The 20444-nt window shown below is 52.9% G+C and overlaps 1 protein-coding gene across 4 annotated transcripts; it reads right to left on the reverse strand.

Annotated features, from left to right (window-relative positions):
* Positions 1–1878: 1878 nt before the first annotated feature.
* Positions 1879–20135, reverse strand: RXRB (retinoid X receptor beta). 4 transcript variants are annotated; one of them, XM_083492821.1, is made up of 10 exons: positions 19902–20135; positions 15691–15923; positions 11743–11896; positions 10251–10430; positions 8250–8419; positions 7463–7592; positions 5145–5277; positions 4943–5034; positions 4676–4781; positions 1879–3485 (listed from the first exon to the last, which is right to left on the reverse strand). In XM_083492821.1, exons 2-10 carry the CDS (start codon positions 15820–15822, stop codon positions 3338–3340), a joined length of 1245 nt encoding a protein of 414 aa, XP_083348947.1. In that variant the 5' UTR covers positions 15823–15923; positions 19902–20135; the 3' UTR covers positions 1879–3337. The 4 variants fall into 4 exon arrangements, with proteins under 4 accessions (XP_083348947.1, XP_083348946.1, XP_083348945.1 ...); XM_083492820.1 differs by having other exon boundaries at positions 8187–8419; positions 19902–20109; XM_083492819.1 differs by lacking the exon at positions 19902–20135 and adding an exon at positions 19642–19868.
* Between the last annotated feature and the right edge of the window lie 309 nt (positions 20136–20444).

Below are 20444 nucleotides of genomic sequence, written 5' to 3' on the forward strand. Positions count from 1 at the left end.
CAGCATTAGGATATTGGCAGATTTGGAAGAGTCGGGACCATGAGGGCAACTTAGTCCAGCCGCCTGCAATTCCCCCCACCAACATGGGATTCGAACCCACAACCCTGGGATTAAGAGTCCCGTGCTCTGCAATCTCTTTCCTAATGATCTCCAGCACAGGGGCTGCGCTCTTATACTGCCACTCCGCCTTACAAAGAGGTCTGCAAAAGGGACGTGGAGGCTGGCAATCCCTTGCAGACCACCAGGGTCAGGTTGTGCGTCCGTAGGAGTGACCAGAGGAGGAATGGCCGCTGGGAGGAGCAGAGTTGATGATGAATATTAATTGAATTTGTTTACCGCCAGATGCCCATAGATTTCAGGGCGGTTCACAACCTAAAATTACGAGGAATGCCCTGGTTGCTTCTGCACAGCCGGACGCCTTCGTCAGCCCTGGCTGCAACAAAACATGTCTCTCCCATCTCTGTCTCTACAACAGCAGCTCTTGTTATTAAATATACCAAGAAAAAAGCACACCAAGCTCTCTGGCCAATATAAATTTCAGTGGCGGGAGTGGTCCCTACTCGCACAGCAATAGTCAATTGTAACAAAAACTAATCCATTCAAAAGTATGTACCTTGGGTTACATACGCTTCAGGTTACAGACTCCGCTAACCCAGGAATAGTGCTTCAGGTTAAGAACTTTGCTTCAGGATGAGAACAAAAATCGTGCTCCGGCGGCGCAGCATCAGCAGCAGGAGGCCCCATTAGCTAAAGTGGTGGTTCAGGTTAAGAACGGACCTCTGGAACGGATTAAGTACTTAACCTGAGGTACCACTGTATTCTGACAAGGATTACAAACTCAAATAGAGATTATAAACTTCAACAGAGATTACAAACTCATAAGGATATATATAACACAATAATTCGCTACAGAATCAGAGATAAGAGTTTATGAGTAAAGTTAATGTTAGTCCGTAGTCAGACTTGACGTGAAGGTCTTAGTTTCAATCATTGAGCAGAAGTCAGTTATGGATCAGAATCCAGGACAGGGCCTTGTTTCAATGTATTCACCTTCATCGCGTAAGTTTTTAAGGGGTAATATAAGTGTGGGTAGATTGACTATTGCTGTGCGAGTAGGGACCACTCCCACTGCTGAAATTTATATTGGCCAGAGTTCTCGGTGTGTTTTTTTCTTGGTCTACTGCAGCAGCGACAGCAGCAGGGACCGCAGCCTGCCAACCCTTTGACTTCACCCACAAAGTCGCCCTCCCTTGAGAGACAGGTGCCAATCAACTATGACCACGTCAGCTCTTGCCTTTTTGCTAAACTAGAAACTCTGCCTCCTTTCTTCATAAGGAGAGGGGGGTCTCTACCCCCTCGGTCATTTCGGTTGCCCTTGCCCCACCCTGCAATATCCTCCCTGAAGCGAGGCAACCAGAACCGGCACAGGATTCCCAATGAGGCTGCCCCACAGATTTGGAGAATGGCCTTGTTAGATGGGCCGATTTATTTCCAAGCCTCTTCCTCAGGTTCCCTTGCATGGAGGGGGGTTTGGCCCCCACCCAGAGGGTCAACTCCTTTACTGAGGCCTCACTACTGGTCTGCCACCTCAGGTTTGGACCCCACAGGCATTATATAGGGTGGGCCTGCGAGCCACAGCGGGCCCCACTCAGCCCACCCCCCAGGATGTTTCTGGGAAGCCCGTGATGCACAGGGGGGAGCCCCCCGTTTCCAAGCCCCCTGCCTCTTTCATGCATGTTTGCAGGCCCTCTGTGCGCGCTCAGAGACTCTGCTGCTCGTTGGCATGCAATCCCATAGAAAGGGTCTGGGGAGCAGTTTTGTTGCTCCTACGCCAGAGTCGGGGGGGACTGATAAATTAGTGGAGAGCACACACACACATGGAGAGGGGGGAGAGGGAACCCCCCCTCCGGAAAGAGCAGCTTTTATTAAAATCAACATGTTCCAGAAGCAGAGATTCAAGTTGGGGGGTGTGAGTTTAATAACAGAAATAAAATTAATGGGGGGGGGGAAGCAGCGAATGAATATGGGCATGCTGAGGGAGGGAGGGGGGAGGCCAAATAGAGAGCCGAGCCATGCATGTGGGTCACCGCCAGCCCCCCCTGACCAGGACACCCCAAGGAGAATAGAGGAGTAAAGACCCAAAGGGATATGGGGGGGGGGAGCACTGGGTTCCTCCCCACCGACCTTGAGGTCAGATGCCTGGGTGGGGAGGCCACATGAACCGCATCAACCCAGCTCTGCCCCCCCAATAATAATCATAATTTTATTATTTATATACCATCCATCTGACTAGGTTGTCCATGACATTCTTGGGGAGGCGGCCAAATGGGAACATCCTCAACCTTGTTTTTTTTTTGGGGGGGGTTTCCTGGCATAGAAACACATGCATGGGGGCGCTCTCTTTTGTCCCACCCTCCCTCCCCAATCTCCACACCTCCTTGCATAGATGAGGAACAGGGCCACGTCCAAAGTGCTAAACCAGAAATATTTGGGGGGTGGGGGGGAGAAAGAGAGGAGCGGGAAAGGGGGTTTGCTTAGGCCTCTACTTGGGGGGGGGGATGGTGGGAGGGACAAGAATCTAGGAAACCGTATTTTCTGATAACCATTATTGAGGTAAAAACTCGACCCCTTCCCCCTACAAGCTTAGCATTCCCCAAATACCTTAGAAACCATTTTTTCTTTTTTTAAAAAAGTGCCCCTACTTGGGGGTGAGGGGGCTGTCGGCAGGAGGTTACAGGGCCCCTCCCCACATTCTCTAAAATAAAGTCTGTCGCAGGAATCCTCTTTGGGGTCGGGAGCTGCGCCCCAAAAGCCCCCAGCCTGGCCCCTCACAAGCACTGTTTGTCTCCGTGGGGCAGAGGGAAGACCTCACCCCAAAAGCCAGCAAAGCTCAGAGGTGGGCAGGGGGGGCTGCGCAGGAGACCCACGGCAAAGAGAGGGCTGCCCTCCAAACACAGTACCATGCCTTTAAAAACCCCGTCGAGGGAGGGGCAAGGAGGTGCTCCCCCAAAGGTAAACTGCCCCCCAACAGCCCTGGAGTGTGTCAGGGAGATCTGGCCAGAAAGCGACCCCTCCCGTGTCCCAAACCCCTAAAAATCCATCCGTGGAGGAAGCCAACGTCACCTCACTTGGGGGGCTCTTCTGGAGGCGGTGTGGGGTGTGTGGGGCAGACGTGTCGGGGGGGGAGAGAGGCAGCTGATGGGATGGCCGTTGTCGTGGCGAAGAGAGAGGCGAGTGAGGGGCACCCAGTCCAGCCCCTGCCGCGATCCCCACAAAAAGCGCCCCCTTTCTTTCTGTCGGCAGGAGTGACTTGGGGGGAGGAGGAGGAAGAGGGCGGTCAGGACATCTGGTGGGGGGCTTCCAGCATCTCCATGAGGAAGGTGTCAATGGGGGTGTCCCCAATCAGCTTGAAGAAGAAGAGGTGCTCCAGGCACTTCAGCCCGATGGATCGCAGCGCAGGAAGACGCAGGAGCAGCTTGGCAAACCTGGAACAAGCGGGGAGAGGCGTCAAAGTCCCCGGCTGGCAGCGGCGGAACTCCCTGCCACAGGACGCAAGGGGAGCCTCCCTCGGCGGCTGCCCTGCCCTCCGCAAAGGCCAGTTTCCGGAGCGAGAATATCCCAGGGGAGAGAAGTTATGGAACTGGGATTTAAAACTATGTGAAAATGATGTGCCGCTGGTATTTAACTCCCGGTAAATTAGCAAAAATGCATAAAACAGGGTCAAATGTATGTTGGAAATGTAGGGAAAAAAGAAGGCAACTTTTATCATGCGTAGTGGACATGGAGGGTATGTGAAAATGATGTACTGTTGGTATTTAACTCCCAGTAAATACCTGCCCACCTAGCAGTTTGAAGGCACGTCAAAGTGCAAGTAGATAAATAGGTACCGCTCCGGCAGGAAGGTAAACGGCGTATCCATGCACTGCTCTTTGTAATTTATCTCAAAAACCATTGTAAACAGTTAAAACTGTTAGTGGGACTGGAATAACACTTGCGGCATAAGGGTGAACTTTGGACATAACGGGGATGTAAAATATTTGTTGTTGTTTAGTTGTTTAGTCGTGTCCGACTCTTCCTGACCCCATGGACCAGAGCACGCCAGAATATTTGGATTATAATAAAAGACGCAGGAGGAAATGATTAACAACAGGACCCATAAAGCGGAGGATGGAAGCCCAGAAGATTCCCTGGAATCTTGTTTTTATGTATTGGGTAAAGGTAAAGGGACCCCTGACCATTAGGTCCAGTTGCGGATGAATCTGGGGTTGCGGCGCTCATCTTGCTTTACTGGCCGAGGGAGCTGGCGTACAGCTTCCGGGTCATGTGGCCAGCATGACTAAGCCGCTTCTGGCAAACCAGAGCAGTGCACGGAAATGCCGTTGACCTTTCCGCCAGAGCGGAACCTATTTATCTACTTGCACTTTGTGCTTTCGAACTGCTAGGTTGGCAGGAGCAGGGACCGAGCAACGGGAGCTCACCCCATCGCGGGGATTCGAACCGCCAACCTTCTGTGGTTTAGAGCACAGCTCCACCTGCGTCCCTATGTATTGGGTATGTGATTGCAAAATTTGATGTGAAAACCGAATAATAAATATCCCGGGGAACTTTGTCACAGGCGCTGTCTGCAGGGCCTTCTCAGCGCAGCCCCTCACCCCAAATCCCCGCCTGCCCGTACCTGCCCTGTTGCTCAGGATACTTCTGTTTGCAGTAGGACTCCAGGGAGGCGTAGACCTTCTCCCGCAACAGCTCCACCTCTCCGGGGTTGGAGAGACCCTTCGCATCTGCCGGAGAGGGAGATGGAGGCGCTCAGGAAAGGAGAGGGAATCAAGACCCCCCCCCCTGGGCGCAGGCCTCTTGCAACACCCCCCCCCGGACGAGGGGAAGGAAGGGGGCTGCGCACCCCCCTCCCCTGCTGCCCCCAGGCCCCTCCTCTGCGGCTCACCTGGATTGAAGAGGATGATAGCCCTCAGGCAGCCCAGCTCCGTCTTGTCCATGCGCATGTCTCGCATCTTGGACACCAGCTCTGTCAGGACCCTGGCGGGACGGAGGGAGGGCGGGGGGGGTCAGCAGCAGCAGAAGAGAAAAGCCCCACCTACCCACCCCCATCGAGGGCGGCCGCCACCCCCTCCCGCCTGGGCGGGCACCTGTCAAAGATGGCCCCCACGCCGGCGCTGTGGGCGCTGTTGCGATGCACGTGGAGGCCGGTGGCCAGAAGGATGCCGTCTTTCACGGAAATGGAGCGGTGGGAGAAGGAGGCAATGAGCAGCTCGTTCCAGCCTGGAGAGAGAAAGGAAGGGGTGTTAGCAATGATGATGATAATAATAATAATAATAATAATAATAATAATAATAATAATAATAATAATAATAATATTTTTTATTTATACCCCGCCCTCCGCAGCCAATACCAGGCTTGGGGCGGCTAACAACCGATAAAAACAAGATTCAAATAAAGCATTAAAACATTAAAAACATTGAAATGCATTAAAATGCAGCCTCATTTCAAGGGAAAATCAATTCAAAAACATTTTTCGGGGGATGAAAACGTCAACTCTTCACCAAGGCTAACTATCCAGACTGGTCCTACGTGGGCCAGAAAAAAAGCCAGGAAGGGTGGGGGATTCGCCTAATTCAGGGGTGTCTGACCGGTTGACTGCGACCGACAGGTCGATCCCCAGGTGACCGTGGTTGATCAGGGATCCTTATCGCTCGCGTTGTTTAGAATCGTGTCTCCGCTCCCTCGCTCTTTCCCAGAGTCGCGTTTAGTGGGCGTTCCTTTCTTCTCTTCTGTAGTGCTGTGTTCGCCTGTTAGCAGTGATTTATTGCAATTCTTCACACTTACTGTTAAAAAAACCCTCAACAACTTTGGGACACCCCCCCCCAAAAAAAGTCAATAACTTTGGGAAGCTGCCCCCTAAGAAAAGGTCAACAACTTTGACCTGCTCCAAGAAGCCTGACAACTCTGAACACCCTCCAAAATAATGGGTAGATCACTGCCTTTTTTCCTGGGAGTAGATCGCAGTCTCTTGGGAGCTGGACACCCCTGGCCTAATTCGAAGCATTCCAAGATGGCGGCCATCCCCGTTTCCAGTGGGAGGGAGTTCCATAAGGCCATAAGTTGAGACTTAACACAACAGAAAATACTATTTAGAATCTACTAGACTCCCCATCTAATGCAGCTCTTTGCTGGAGACGTAATACGGACAGGGCTTGTTGGAAATAGATGCTTTTACTGTGCCCCACACTTAGTAAGTTTGGGGAGAAAGTGCTGGAATATATCAACAAGACGGAAAAAGATTTTCAATATTCTTTCGAACTACACAGTGGAACCTCGGTTGTTGAACGTAATCCGTTCCGGAAGACTGTTCCGACTTCTGAAACGTTCGACAACCGAGGCGCAAATGCCGGTCAGCAAAATCAATTGAAAAAATGGAGAGACACGCCTTGGAAGCTGTTCCAACTTCCGAGGCATGTTCGAAAATGGAAGCATTCACTTCTGGGTTGTGGGCGTTTAAAAGTCAAAAAGTTCGACTTCCAAAGTGTTTGACAACCGAGGTTCCACTGTATACCCATTGTATGGAAACTGAAAACGTGGGAAAGAAAAAAGGGATTCTCTGTTCCCTAATATGCAGCATTTATCAACCAGGGGCCACAGGACCCCCAGTATATTCCAAAGGGGCCACAGGTGAAATTATATCAATTATACAATAATAAAAATTAAAAATAAAACATGTACTGTTTACAAAGGCTCCCACCTTCTCGCGGTTCCCTCACTGCGAGAAGCAAAGCTACAAGGAACTAGGCAGAGGGCCTTTTTGGTAGCGGCACCCGCCCCGTGGAACGCCCTCCCACCAGATGTCAAACAACTACCTTTTTCCCTTTCTCCTCCTGTGATGAGCCTGCATTTTAATGTTTTCGTGTTGTATTTTAATCTTGTTTTTAAAGCTGTATTTCAATCAACTTGTTTTTATTATTGGTTGTTAGCTGCCCTGAGCCCAGTCTTGGCTGGGGAGGGTGGGGTATAAATAAAATTTATTATTATTATTATTATTACCTGACATTTGACATCTGAAGGCACCCCTTTTTAGGGAAGTTTTTAATGTGTGACATTTTAATGCATTTTTAATCTTTGTTGGAAGCCACCCAGAGTGGCTGGGGAAGCCCAGCCAGATGGGCGGGGTATGAATTATTAATAATAATAATAATAATAATAATAATAATAATAATATGGTAGGATGGGGGGGGCAACAGGAAGGAAACTAGGTTGGAAAAGTTTGAAAAACACTGCCCTAATGGTGGCAAGAGGGACTGAAAGGGATGAAGGGGAAGAACAGGACTGCAATTTGCCTTCACCCAGGGCTTGGCAATGGGCAGCTTACGGAGGCAGACTCTATTTGGACAAAATGCAGTGGTATTTGGCACAGGCGTACGCAGAGGATCCCCCCACTCCCTCCCCCACTCACCAGCCCGCAGCAGGATGACCTGGTCGTCGAGGGGCAGCTCGGAGAAGTGGGGGATGCGCTTGGCCCATTCCACCAGGGTGAAGAGCTGCTTGTCGGCCGCCTGGCAGATGTTGGTGACGGGGTCGTTGGGCTGCAGGGGCAGAGAGAGGGAAGAGGCCGGGACGGTGGGTGGGCAGGTTTCCGTCAGGAGAAACGCCACTCCCTCCCCAAAAAAGACACCCCTGCTGTGCAAGAGACCAGGACCCCCGACCCACCCCTGCTCGGCCCCTCACACCCACTCCCCCCCCCGACCCAGCTGGGTGCCCCCCAATACCCTTCCAGCCCACCTAGTCCAGCAGCACCCTATTGCTGTGATTAAACACAGCCCTTCATCACAAGAGCTCAGAGGCCAGCCTGAAAGCAGCACTCGAACCCAAGACCAGCGTTCTCCTGCGGCTTCCAGCAGACGGGTTCCGGGCGCATTTGCTGCTGCTGACGGTGGATGCCGAGCGTGGCCTTTGGGGCCCCCTCCAAAGTGAACCCACATCTGGCGGCAGGCAACCCTCTCCCGCTGTGGCAAGGAGTTCTGCGGCTGAACGACGCACTGCCAAAGTATTCCCGGCGAACCAGCTGCCCTCCACCGCCCTGGGGCACCGCAGCCGCCTCCCGCCCACACAGCAGAGGCAGCGAGCCCCCCCTGCCCCCCACCGCGCCTCATTTCCCTCTCCCCCCGGCGGGTATTTACCTCGTTGACGTCAAACGTCCGGGGCGAGCGTTCTGATCCCGCAGCACCACCACCCCAACTCACCGAGCTGCCCCCCGTGGCGCCGCCTCCCTCGACCCCCTGGTCGGACTTCTGCTCCACGGCCAGCTCCGCCTCCAGGATCTTCTCCACCGGCATGTCCTCGTTGGCCCCGCCCCCGGCCAGGTCCCCCTCCCCGTCCTTGTCCTTCCCACGCTGGCGCTCCTCCTGCACCGCTGTGGGGGACCCCGGGAGAGCGGGGGGAGAGAGAGAGGGAGAGAGAGGCGGGGGTGAGGGACGAGACGAGGGCAGGTCCCAACCCCCCCCCCCGGGGAAAGCAGAGAGAGAAGGGAGAGGGGAAAGTCGAGGAATCACCCCAAGCACAAACTTCATCCCTCTCTCTCTCTCTGCCTCTGGGTCAAACCCGTCGGCTGAGAGAGAGAAGGGGGGATTCTGAGTAGGCGGGACAGGGAGCTGGGGAGGTGCCACCACCGAGGAGGCCTGGTGGGGCGAGGCAACGCGACCCCCGCCACTGCTCCCCCTGCACCGAAAGGGAGCACGGGCGGGGGTCCGTGCCGAGGGGGAAGGGGTGGAGGACGAACACAGAGATCAACCGCTGCCGCCACTGGGCTGTTGGAACTGCTACCCCTGGACTACCTGGACCCCCCCCAGTCCCCCCCCCGCCCCGGGACCCTGCGGGGGTTTGGTTCCACGGCTCCCGTCCACCTCTGGGTTGCACTGGCCAAGAGTTCGAGTCCAACCAAATTTGGATGACGCTGATTTGAGGGACGGGAGACTCTCTCCCCAGCTACCTCAGAAGAAGGGCCCTGCGCTATTCCGCTATGCCCTGGAGCCCAGCGCTGCCTCAGACGGTGGGCTGCAGCTCCCTGGGGCTCTCACACCTGCCCTCCTTCTCCTTCACCTTCTGCAGTCAAAGCAGTCGCCCGCCGGCGCCAGACAGGAGTAGGAGCAGTGAGAGAAAGGAGGGTGGGCAACCCGTTCGCTGCACAAGCCCTCGCTCAAGGAAGCTACCCTCTGGCTAAGAGTCGTCAGCAAGCGCTACGTTCTGGCAGGCGCCGATCGCAAAACAGGAAGGGACCCCGGGGGCCATCGAGCCCAACCCTCCGCAATGCCAGAATCACAGCTAAAACAACACGGCAGAAAAGTCAAGTCATGAGAGGGTGGCGCTGAGCCAGCCAGGAATGGGCGCGGCACTTTTGGCCAGTCCCGTGTCCAGTTCTGGGCATCCCAGTTAAAGAAGTGAGGGGGCAGCTAAAGCCGCAGAGGACAGAATTGGGATTCAAATATACCTTAACAGATTGGAGAATTGGGCTAGATTACGAGACTACCACTCTTAACCACTACACCACTCTGGCTCTATAATAATAATAATATAATATAATAATAATAATAATAATAATAATAATAATAATAATAATAATAATAATAATAATATTATTTATACCCCACCCATCTGGCTGGGCTTCCCCAGCCACTCTGGGCGGCTTCCAACAAAATATTAAAATTCAGTAATGCATCAAACATTAAAAGCTTCCCTAAGCAAGGATCAAGGGCCTAACAACTAAGCCTGATGAGGAAGGGTTGAAGGAGCTGGGGATGTTTAGCCTGGGAAAGAGGAGACGGAGAGGAGACAGGAGAGCCTTCTTCAAATATCTTAAGGGCTGTCACATGAAGGAGGGAGCAGGCTTGTTTCCTCCTGCTCTGGAGGGGAGGACCCAAACCCGTGGCTTCAAGGAGATTCTGACTAAACGCCAGGAAGAATATTCTGAGAAAAGGAGCTCTTATACTGCCTCTCTTGGGAAATGGGAGGTTTTTAAGCAGAGGCTGGGTGGCCATCTTTCAAGCTGTGATTCTGGCAAGGCGGGGGTTGGTCTAGATGATCCCCTGGGGTCCCTTTCCCACTCCACGAATATACGAGGAAGCCGACTCCCTCCCTGCGGCCCTGACTCTCTCCCCGCCCCCTGCAGCCCCCCTGCCTGCCTGTCCCTGGGAGGCCCCTCCCCCTGCTGCAGCCCCCCCTGCCGCCCCCTCCCTCCCTCCCGCTACCTTCGCGCTTCATGCCGGTGGCCAGGCATTTCTGGTAGCGGCAGTACTGGCAGCGGTTGCGCTGGCGCTTGTCCACGATGCAGTCCTTGTTGTCGCGGCAGGTGTAGCTGAGGTCCTTCCGGATGGTCCGCTTGAAGAAACCTTTGCAGCCCTCGCAGCTGTAGACCCCGTAGTGCTTCCCTGGAGGGAGGGCGCCGGACGGACGGGGTGAGCGGGGGCAGCAAGGGGGCCGGGCGGGGCGGGGGGTGGAGGAGGAGGAGGAGGAAGGGCCAGCTCCTCGCCCACCCACCCACCCTCCCCACCCCCGGGGCACCTCCAACGCCCTTCACCTCCCCACCCAAGCCAGACCCCAGGCTCAACCCATTTTGCAGGGTCACAGAACTGGATACCAGGGGGAGGCCCCCAGGCCCTTGCCCTAAAACGCGGGAATTTCCTTGGCCTCAAAATCTCCCCAACCTCATTTCCCCGTTTCCCAAAGCATCACCCCCCCCCCGGCAGCCCTTGCCCAACCCTTCCTTCTTCCTTAAATGCGCCACGAATCCAAGACTGTATTAAAGGTAAAGGTAAAAGGACCCCTGGCCATTAGGTCCAGTCGTGGCCGATTCTAGGGTTGCGGCGCTCATCTTGCTTTACTGGCCTAGGGAGCCGGCATACAGCTTCCGGGTCATGTGGCCAGCAGGACTAAGCCGCTTCTGGTGAACCAGAGCAGCACATGGAAATGCCATTTACCTTCCCGGCGGAGCAGTACCTATTTATCTACTTGCACTTTGGCGTGCTTTCGAACTGCTAGGTTGGCAGGAGCAGGGACCGAGCAACGGGAGCTCACCCATCTATGGGGATTCGAAGTGCCGACCTTCTGATCGGCAAGTCCTAGGCTCTGTGGTTTAACCCACAGCGCCACCTGCATCCCTAAGACTGTATTGGCCCCCCTAAAAAACCAGCTTAGCCAAGTTTGGAGACTGGGAATCCCACACGAGGCAGCAGGGCCAGAATACGCCCAACCCTGCTTGTCTTCCTCTGGCAGGACCTCACCTGGATCCAGTCTCTATGCAGAGCCCAGAGTGACAAAATATCTCCCTCCATGACTATGGGGACACAGAGAGACCCGCCCCTTGCTTGCCACCCCAACCACTAAGGCATCTTTGTATTATTTTTATTATCCTTTTGCTAGCCATAAAAGCAGCTATGATGATAATGTCACAACATTATTTAAATCCCACTAATAGTAATAAGACATTATTTAAACACCCACCTATTATTATTATTAATATTAATAATAATAATATGGGAATGCAGGGGCTGTTCCTGCTCCCTCTCTCGACTCGCCGGCTTCCCCGTCCAAACAAGCTAGAGACTTCTCCCCCGCTACCCAGCTGCCTCGAGCCCTGCCCCACCCACGCCAGAACTGACTGACCGCCCTGCCCCAAGCGCCCGCCCCCCCCTCAGACACCGACTCCGCCGACTGGGGCTCCCGCGAGGTCCGCACGCACACCTGACGACCGGTCGCCGCAGATGGCGCAGAGCCTCTTCCCGGGCATGATGGCTCCGTGGGGGTGGCCGGCCACCACCCGCATGCCCAGCGGGGGCTTCACGTCGTCCGAGCTGCTGACCGAGTGGAGTCCGGACAGGTTGACTGTGGAGTTGATCTGCGGAAGGGCCAGAGAGGGCGCTTAGTCGTGCGGCATTTAGACTGGCCTGACCGTTCACTCAAGGAGCAGCGATCGGGATGTAAAGCGCTGAACAACTTAGGTCTCATTACCCGCCAAATCGCCTCCCCCCAATGCGCCTTAGTTCTTACTCTAAAATAATAAATAATAATAGTTTATTATTTATACCCCGCCCATCTGGCTGGGTTTCCCAAGCCACTCTGGGCGGCTTCCAACAGAACACTACAATATTAAACATTAAAAGCTTCCCTGAACAGGGCTGCCTTCAGATGTCTTCTAAAAGTCTGGTAGTTGTTCTCTTTGACATCTGGTGGGAGGGCATTCCACAGGGCGGGTGCCACTACCAAGAAGGCCCTCTACCTAGTTCCCTGTAACTTGTTCTAGTTTAATGACAGTCTGAAAGTATTGCTGTCAATTTCTCTTAGCGAGAATTTTGTTGTTACGTCTTTCTGTAAGTCGCTTTGAGGCTCAGTTGGGGTTTTTTGTGTTTTTTAAAAAATAATAATAATAATAATAAAAATTATTTATATCCCGCCCTCCCCAGCCAAAGCTGGGCTCAGGGCGGCTAACAACAATAAAACAGTACAAAAGTACAGCACAAACAACACTCTAAAATCATTCATTATAAAATTAATTAATTCAAGCCACTGGCAACCAAGCCACTGGCAAGTCTCAAGGGCAGCCCCACGTAGAGCGAGTTACAATAATCCAGTCTGGAGGTGACCGTCGCGTGGATCACAGTGGCTAGGTCAGGGCGAGAGAGGTAAGGAGCCAACTGCTTAGCTTGGCGGAGATGGAAAAATGCCGCCTTTGTTGTAGCTGCAATCTGCGCCTCCATGGAAAGGGAGGTGTCGAAGATTACACCCAAACTCTTAACGGACGGTGCTGGCACTAACTGCGCCCCCGCAAGAGATGGGAGTTGCCCCCCCAATCCTATATCGTCCCATCCCAGCCACAGGACCTCTGTCTTCGAAGGATTTAGCTTCAACCGGCTCCCAGATAACTATCCAGCCACAGCTTCCAAACATCTGGTCAGTGTGTCTGGGGCCGAGTCAGGATGGCCATCCATCAACAGATAGAGTTGGGTGTCATCAGCATACTGATGGCAACCCAGCCCAAAACTCCGGACAAGCTGGGCGAGGGGGCGCATAAAGATGTTGAAAAACATCGGGGAGAGTATCGCACCCTGAGGTACTCCACACACCAAGGAGTGGCGCAATGACAATTCCCCCCCAAGCGCCACCCTCTGTCCCTGACCAGAGAGAAACGAGCGCAGCCATTGAAGGACTGTGCCCTGGATCCCCACGTCGGCAAGGCGGTGGTCCAGGAGTTCGTGATCGACCATGTCGAAAGCTGCTGACAGATCTAGAAGAATCAGCAGCCCCGACCCGCCTTGATCCAGCTGCCTGCAGAGATCATCTGTTAGGGCGACCAGAGCCGTCTCGGTCCCGTGACCAGCGCGGAAGCCAGACTGGAATGGATCCAGAGCCGATGTTTCATCCAGAAACTCACCAAGCTGTTCAGCAACCGCTCTCTCAATCACCGTACCCAGGAACGGAAGATTCAAAACCGGGCGGTAATTGGATAGATCTAAAGGATCTAATGATGTTTTCTTTAAGAGCGGGCGCACCACTGCCTCCTTCAGTTCCCCTGGGAATGTCCCCATGCCAAGGGACAAATTGATGATATCCCCCAGGGGGGCCCACACCTCGTCTGAACACACTCTATTCAGCCAAGACGGGCACGGGTCGAGAGGACAGGTGGTGGGCTTTCCAGCTCGGAGGAGTCTGTCCACATCGGCTGGGGATATCCGGTCGAAGTGGTCCAATACTGGACCCGAGGGCAGTCGAGGGGCCTCCAGTTCCTTTATTGTATCCAAATTGGCAGGGAGGTCATGGCGGAGCAACAAGACCTTCTCCGCAAAAAAGCTCGCAAATGCCTCACAGCTGTGTGTCAAATTGTTATTTAAATTTGGCTGTCCCTCAAGGGACGTTAAAGACCTGATTATACTAAATAATTGCGCCGGGCGAGAGCTAGCAGATGCAATGGAGGCCGAGAAGTAAGACTTCTTAGCAGCCTTCACCGCCATCTCATAGGTTTTCATAAAAGCCCTATAAGATGTTCTTGAGGCTCCGTCACGGGCACCCCGCCATACTCGCTCTAGCCGTCTGATGTCCCGTTTCATTTTCCGGAGCTCCTCGGTAAACCAGGGAGCCCGGTTTCTGCGGGGTCGCAGAGGGTGCCTAGGTGCGATCTCATCGATGGCTGCCAGGAGCTGGATATTTTTACAATCACGCAGGGTATATGAACGAAAGGAAATGAAATAATTTTTCATTTTATTACTGACATATTAAATTCCTTGGTTGCATTTTCTGCCATGGCTACCCAAAACAACTTACAACCCCACAGCACATGCATACATTTGAATTTTGTGTGTGTGGGGGGGGTGATACAATGCAAAATACAAAAATAAAAGCCAAAGGCCTGGTTGGAGAGGAATTGCCAGGTGAGCCTCCCTGGGAAGAGTGTTCTGCAAATGGGAAGCCACCACTGAAAAGGCCCTGTTCTCAGACTACCACCCTCCCGCCTATCCATCTGCCTGCATTTAATTCTATTAACGTTTTTTATGCCAGTTTTCCTTTTTCCTAGGCTGTTAGCTGTTCCTACTTTATCCATAAGCTGCCTTGATTCCCATCAGGGAAAAAGGGAGGGTATAAATAAATATTATAACAACAACAGCAATGCTTTGTAGGTCAAAAACAGCACTTTGACTTGGGCCCGGGAACTAAGCGGTCGCCAAGTTACTTGTTCTTCTGTTTATTTATTTTCCATTAGAATTTGTACACTGCGCTCCATCTGTAGCTCTCAGGGAAGCCCACAACATACAATTGCAATATAAAAAACACACAAATAATAATAAAAACAATCTCTTTTAAAAGGGCAACGGATGTCAATCAGCCAAAGGCCTGGTGAAAAATGAAAAAATTTTGCCTGGTGCCGGAAGGTGTCTAATGAAGGCATCAGCTGAACTTCCCTGGGAAGAGTATCCCACAAACAAGGGGCCACTGCAGAAAAGGCCTGTTCTTGTGTGGCTGCCACCTGGACCTCTCATGGAAGAGGAACACGAAGAAAGACCTCAGAGTTGGGTCCCGGGAGGTTTATAAGGCCTGACCTGAACAACTTATGCAGACAGACCCACCCCATGCCCAACCACATCTGCCTCATAATAATAACAGTAGTAGTAATACTACTACTACTACTATTACTAATAATAATAATTTATTTATACCCCGCCCATCTGGCTGGGTTTCCCCAGCCACTCTGGGCGGCTTCCAACAGAATATTAAAATACAATAATGCATCAAACATTAAAAGCTTCCCTAAACGAGGCTGCCTTCAGATGTCTTCTAAATGTCAGGTAGCTGTTTATCTCTTTGACATCTGGTGAGAGGGCGTTCCACAGGGCGGGTGCCACTACCGAGAAGGCCCTCTGCCTGGTTCCCTGTAACCTGGCTTCTCGCAGTGAGCGAACTGCTAGAAGGCTCTCGGCGCTGGACCTCAGTGTCCGGGCGGAATGATGGGGGTGGAGACGCTCCTTCAGGTATACAGGACCGAGGCTGTTTAGGGTCCTAAAAGTCAGCACCAACGCTTTGAATTGTGCTCAGAAATGTACTGGGAGCCAATCATGGCGCAGAAGGCATAGATCTTGGCTCCCAGCCTGTTCGCTCCCCTTCACCCAGCTCCCGGAGGGCGGTGGTGGTGAGCAGTCTTACCTGAGGGCTGCTGACAGGTCCGTAGCCGATGGAGGGTGTCGCCGGGAGTCCCGGGGACCCCATGGAGGAGCTGATGACTGGGAAGGGAGACCCCAAGCCGCTGATGGAGGTGGTCATGGCGGAACCGATCATGGAAGGGTGGAGGGGAGCCGAGGGCTCTGGCAGAGGGGACGCTCCGGTGCCTCGCAGCGGTGGGGAAGAACTGAGAGAAGAGCTATCCGGACTCCGGCAGCCTGGAAGGAGAGGGGAGAGAGCGTTAAAGGTGACTCTCACCCCTCTGTGCTCGTGAAGACACACACCGGAGAGAGACCCAAGTCTGAAATGAGCCCCCGCAGCCTCTACCCCTTCCGGCGTTTCCCCAGAACTGCTCACTCCGGATATTTTGCAACCCTGCAAGAGGCGCCACGAGACTCAAGGGCTTCCTGGCCGCCCGCCTCTTGTGGGGAAGGAACCCAGGAGACCGGCGCCCAGGCGCCCTCCCTCCCTCCCTCCCTCCTGTGTGCAGTCAGAAGCTGGAGCTCAGAGAGAGCCAAGGAAGCCAAACGCTGGGAAATTTAGAACTGATTGATTCTTTTTATGGAACCTCCAGTCCCAGAGGCAGCCTATCTTGATTCCTAGCTTCTCAACGCTCCCTTGGCCTCATTCTGCAGCAGACTCCTCCAACATTCTCATGTTCTACTCTCTTCACAAACAGCTTCCCAACCATCAAGCGTGACATGAGCAAATCCTGCGGGGATAAAAGCCCCCACGTTGAGCACAAGACTCCTGCACTGCGGCAGGTTGGACTAAATGACACCCCAGGGTCCCTTCCCACTCCACAACTCTATTCTTCTCTGCTTCTTCACGTGGCCTGCTCTGAGTAACCGCAGAGGCTGGGTGGGAGAGGAGAGGGAGCTGGTGGATTGAGCAACTGCCACTTCCTCCTTCCTTCAAAACAAGTTGTGACTTTGGGATCGTTCCCACACAGCCTCCTCCCCGCAGCAGGGCCCGTCTGCCCCGGACTCTGCCCCCTTCTTGTTCCCAGTAGCGCGACTCACGCAACACGCTGGCGATTAATATACACAGAACAATAATTATACATACTTTATCAACCTTCTGAGAAAAATACAAAACATTGCACAAAGCCACAACGACTTGCGAACTACCCAGCCTAAAATGAACTTGCAACGTCTGGTTTCAATAGATTTTTCAAATGCTTAACTCAGTCTTTTAGATAAGTTCATGAAGATACCAACAAAAGTTAAGTTTGGTGATATTCGCAATACCGAGAGATGCTAGCGGAGTTGTAGATAGAGACAAGCCGCTGTTCTGTACTACAGAAATTTGATTTTATGTATAATGAATTATGTATTTTTTATTTAATTGATCATTTAGAAGTGCATTAAGCTATTTCTAATAAGATTTGGTTTGAATTATTATCAGTGAATATCAATATACGTATCAAGACTTTGAGATTAGACCACTGAAGAAGCTTGGAAAACTATCGTGGGAGTGTGCTGCCTGCAAGCCCCAGTTAAAGGGCCCCATCGGGGAGGGAACAGCGGCCTTTTGATTACTTGGACTGCCAGGGCGAAACAGGTGCAAAGCCCTTCTTGTTCCTGGCAGAAGAGGACACAAACCCCAGCCCTTCTGCCAGGAGCCACCTGCGCAGCAGACAGTCTCCAAGCGTCCTGTGGTGGTGAGTTCCAGGGGGCCCAGGATCTCCCGCCCCTCACAGGGATCGGCACAAAGTTCTTCAGAGCAAGGTGTGTGTTCCTCTTTTGAAAGCCCTCCATGCTTTGGGGAGCATGGGCGGAAGGAAATGGGGCTGGGATGCTTTGAAGCAGCCCAGGTCCTGAGACGGGGAACTGGGGTCTGGCTGGGCAGAGCAGCCATTGGGACCTTCTCTGAAGGCCACGCAGACCAGAAGGACATCAGCAGAGCCTGGCTGCCAGACCAGGCCAAAGGGGCCCATCTCTCTTGCCCAGCCCCCTGTTCTCACAATGGCGGATCAAATGCCCCAATGGGGAACCAGCAAGCGCCTCTCCCCTCCTGAGGGTTCCAGCAATCAGTATTGGATCACAATGTTCACAAGTCACAGATATATAATCTAATCACCAAATGGCACCTTAAACCTGGGCTATGGTTGCCACAATGGAATGTCCAGGCACCTTTTGTTTTTCCCCCAACAAGGTTTGTTGTTTTTATTATTCATTTCATTTACAGTGGTACCTCGGGTTAAGTACTTAATTTGTTCCGGAAGCCTGTTCTTAACCTGAAACTGTTCTTAACCTGAAGCACCACTTTAGCTAATGGGGCCTCCCACTGGCGCACCGCCACCAGAGCCCGATTTCTGTTCTTATCCTGAAGCAAAGTTCTTAACCTGAAGCACTATTTCTGAGTTAGCAGAGTCTGTAACCTGAAGCATATGTAACCCGAGGTACCACTGTATTTACATTCAGAAGAACAAATCTCAAAGGCGGCTTGCAGCACGTTCACACATCAAACAAAACCGTCCAAGATAAAACTAATTCGATCTTCCAAGGGAAACGTTTCAGATCCTTCTCTAAGTGACATTTGGCTTTCTTCATATTTATATATTTACCTACTTAATTTATATAGCTGCCCCACGGCAGAAGGACTCTAGGAAGCCAGTGGGGGGTAACGGTGAGAGTGTCAGGTGAGGGCCTGGCTCACGGAGTGAACTTGGGCAAGTCACAGCCTCTTCTTCTACCTCGCAGGGTCCTTGTAGGGAATAAGTGAGAAGGGAGGGTGTACCAATGTACTCCATAGAGAAAAGAGTGTGATATAAATGTGGTAACTACACCCCACTGTCTTCCTAGAATACTTTAAAATATAAACTGATATAGAAATGAAATGAAAGATAATACATTTCAGGGGGGTGGGGAGGAATAGAGCCAAGACAATCCCTTGTGTGGCAACCAAAACCTAAGTTTAAAAGTGTCATTTGGGTGATCACCTTATACACCTGAGCTTCTACCTGAGCTCCCTACATATACACCCTCCCCTCACAATCTCAGTTTGGGTTTGTTGCTTCTGTGGTGGAAGAAAGGACATTGGGCTGCAGTTAAATCTTGCCTCAGGGCCCCTGTGCGTCTATGTTGGTGCAACATCTAACTGCCTGGGAGAGCTCAAGGGGTGCAGAGCAGAGGCCCACCATGGCCAGATCCTGCTCCTCCAGCATCCAAAAGGAGGGCCAAGGCGAGGGGGCTGCTCTGAGAGAGCTTCCCTAATCCCACTCGCAGGGGGTTGGGCTAGATGACCCTCTGGGTCCCTTCCAAGGCTGCAATTCTAGGAGTCTTCTTTTTAAGCGTGGGAAGCGAGGAGGAGGAGGAGGAGGAAAGCTGCACCACTTGGGTCTCTGCCTGCTGCTGCTGCTTCTTCTTCTCTTACTTGCAACCCGTGTGCAGATGGTGCAGGAGTCTTAGAAGATATCTGAAGGCAGCCCTGTTTAGGGAAGCTTTTAATGTTTAATAGGTTATTGTATTTTAATATTCTGTTGGAAGCTGCCCAGAGTGGCTGGGCAAACCCAGCCAGATGGGCGGGGTATAAATAATAATAATAATAATAATAATATATTATTATTATTATTATTATTATTATTATTATTATTATTGCCAGAAGCAGCAGCAGCAGGACTTCCCAAGTCATTACTATTATTATCGTTATTAATTAAATCTCGCTCTTCTCCCGGAGATCACAGGCAAACAACGGAAAGGCAAAACGCCCAATAATACAGAAGGGAAAACAGAAGCAAAGCCAAGCCTTATTCTTCTCTGCACACGCGAACACGGCGCCCCAAATCACAGCATCCCTCCCGTCACACCACCAGCCAGGTGCCCCCCCAATCTCCTTTTGGGGTGCGAAGTGGGGGGGGTGAGAGGACCCCCTTCTGTTTTGGGGGGCTAATCACGTGTCGGTGGGTGGGGAGGGGCGGGGGCCCCCCTTTACCTGCTCCGGCCCGGCCCGGGTCTGCCATGGCTGCTCCGCGGGCGGATCCCGAGGGAGGCCGCGACCCCGACCCCGCCGCCGCCTCCGCCGCCAGGGGCTCCGGGCCTCGTCCCGACGCCGACGCGGCCTCCCCCCTCCCTCCTGGGCCTACCCACAATGCCCCTGGCGCGCAGGCCCAGGCGCCCCCGCCGCCCCTGCCTCGGCCTCCGCTGGGCCTCTCCGCCGGGCGCTGCCCGCCCCGCAGCCGCCTCCTCACCCACCATGCACCGCGGGGCCGCCGCCGCCGCCTCTTCCTCCTCCTCCCGGGCGAAGGGGCCTCGGGGACAGGGCCAGACTCCCAGCAGGCACCGCGCGGGGCCAGGAGAGCGGGCCGCCGATTGGACGAGGGAGAGGGGGTTACCCGGCAGGCACCGCGCGAGAGGGGGGCCGCGCTCCGCCCGCCCGACAGGCGCCGGGCCAGCCTCCCACAATGCACCGGGGCCGCCCGGATGCGAGGCGTTTCCCGGCAGGCGCCGCGGCCCCCGGGCGCTCACCGAAAGGGGGCGGGGCGGGAGAGGAGAAGGGGCGGGGCCTCTCAAATCTATAATACAATCTCATCATATATCCTATAGAAACATATGAATTATATCATATTATTTTATACGCACATGTATGCATATATATAATGCATTCGTGTATATATATATATATATATATATATATATATATATGTATATGTGCATGCAAAAGTTTAATATAATACGTATATAGCATTATAAATACAGACACGTATATATAATAATCTACTTGAAGCGACGCCTCAC

Source organism: Podarcis liolepis (assembly GCF_965112155.1).
Source record: "Podarcis liolepis genome assembly, chromosome: 2".
In the NCBI taxonomy this organism is placed as follows: domain Eukaryota; kingdom Metazoa; phylum Chordata; class Lepidosauria; order Squamata; family Lacertidae; genus Podarcis; species Podarcis liolepis.

Coding starts and splice junctions, on each gene's coding strand:
- RXRB (XM_083492818.1), bottom strand. CDS start 19,669: ATGGCAGACCCGGGCCGGGCCGGAGCAG. Junction 7,593..8,186: donor GGACGTTTGACGTCAACGAG/GTAAATACCCGC, acceptor CTGCCCCTGCAG/CCCAACGACCCCGTCACCAA. Junction 5,035..5,144: donor GTGGGGGCCATCTTTGACAG/GTGCCCGCCCAG, acceptor CCGTCCCGCCAG/GGTCCTGACAGAGCTGGTGT.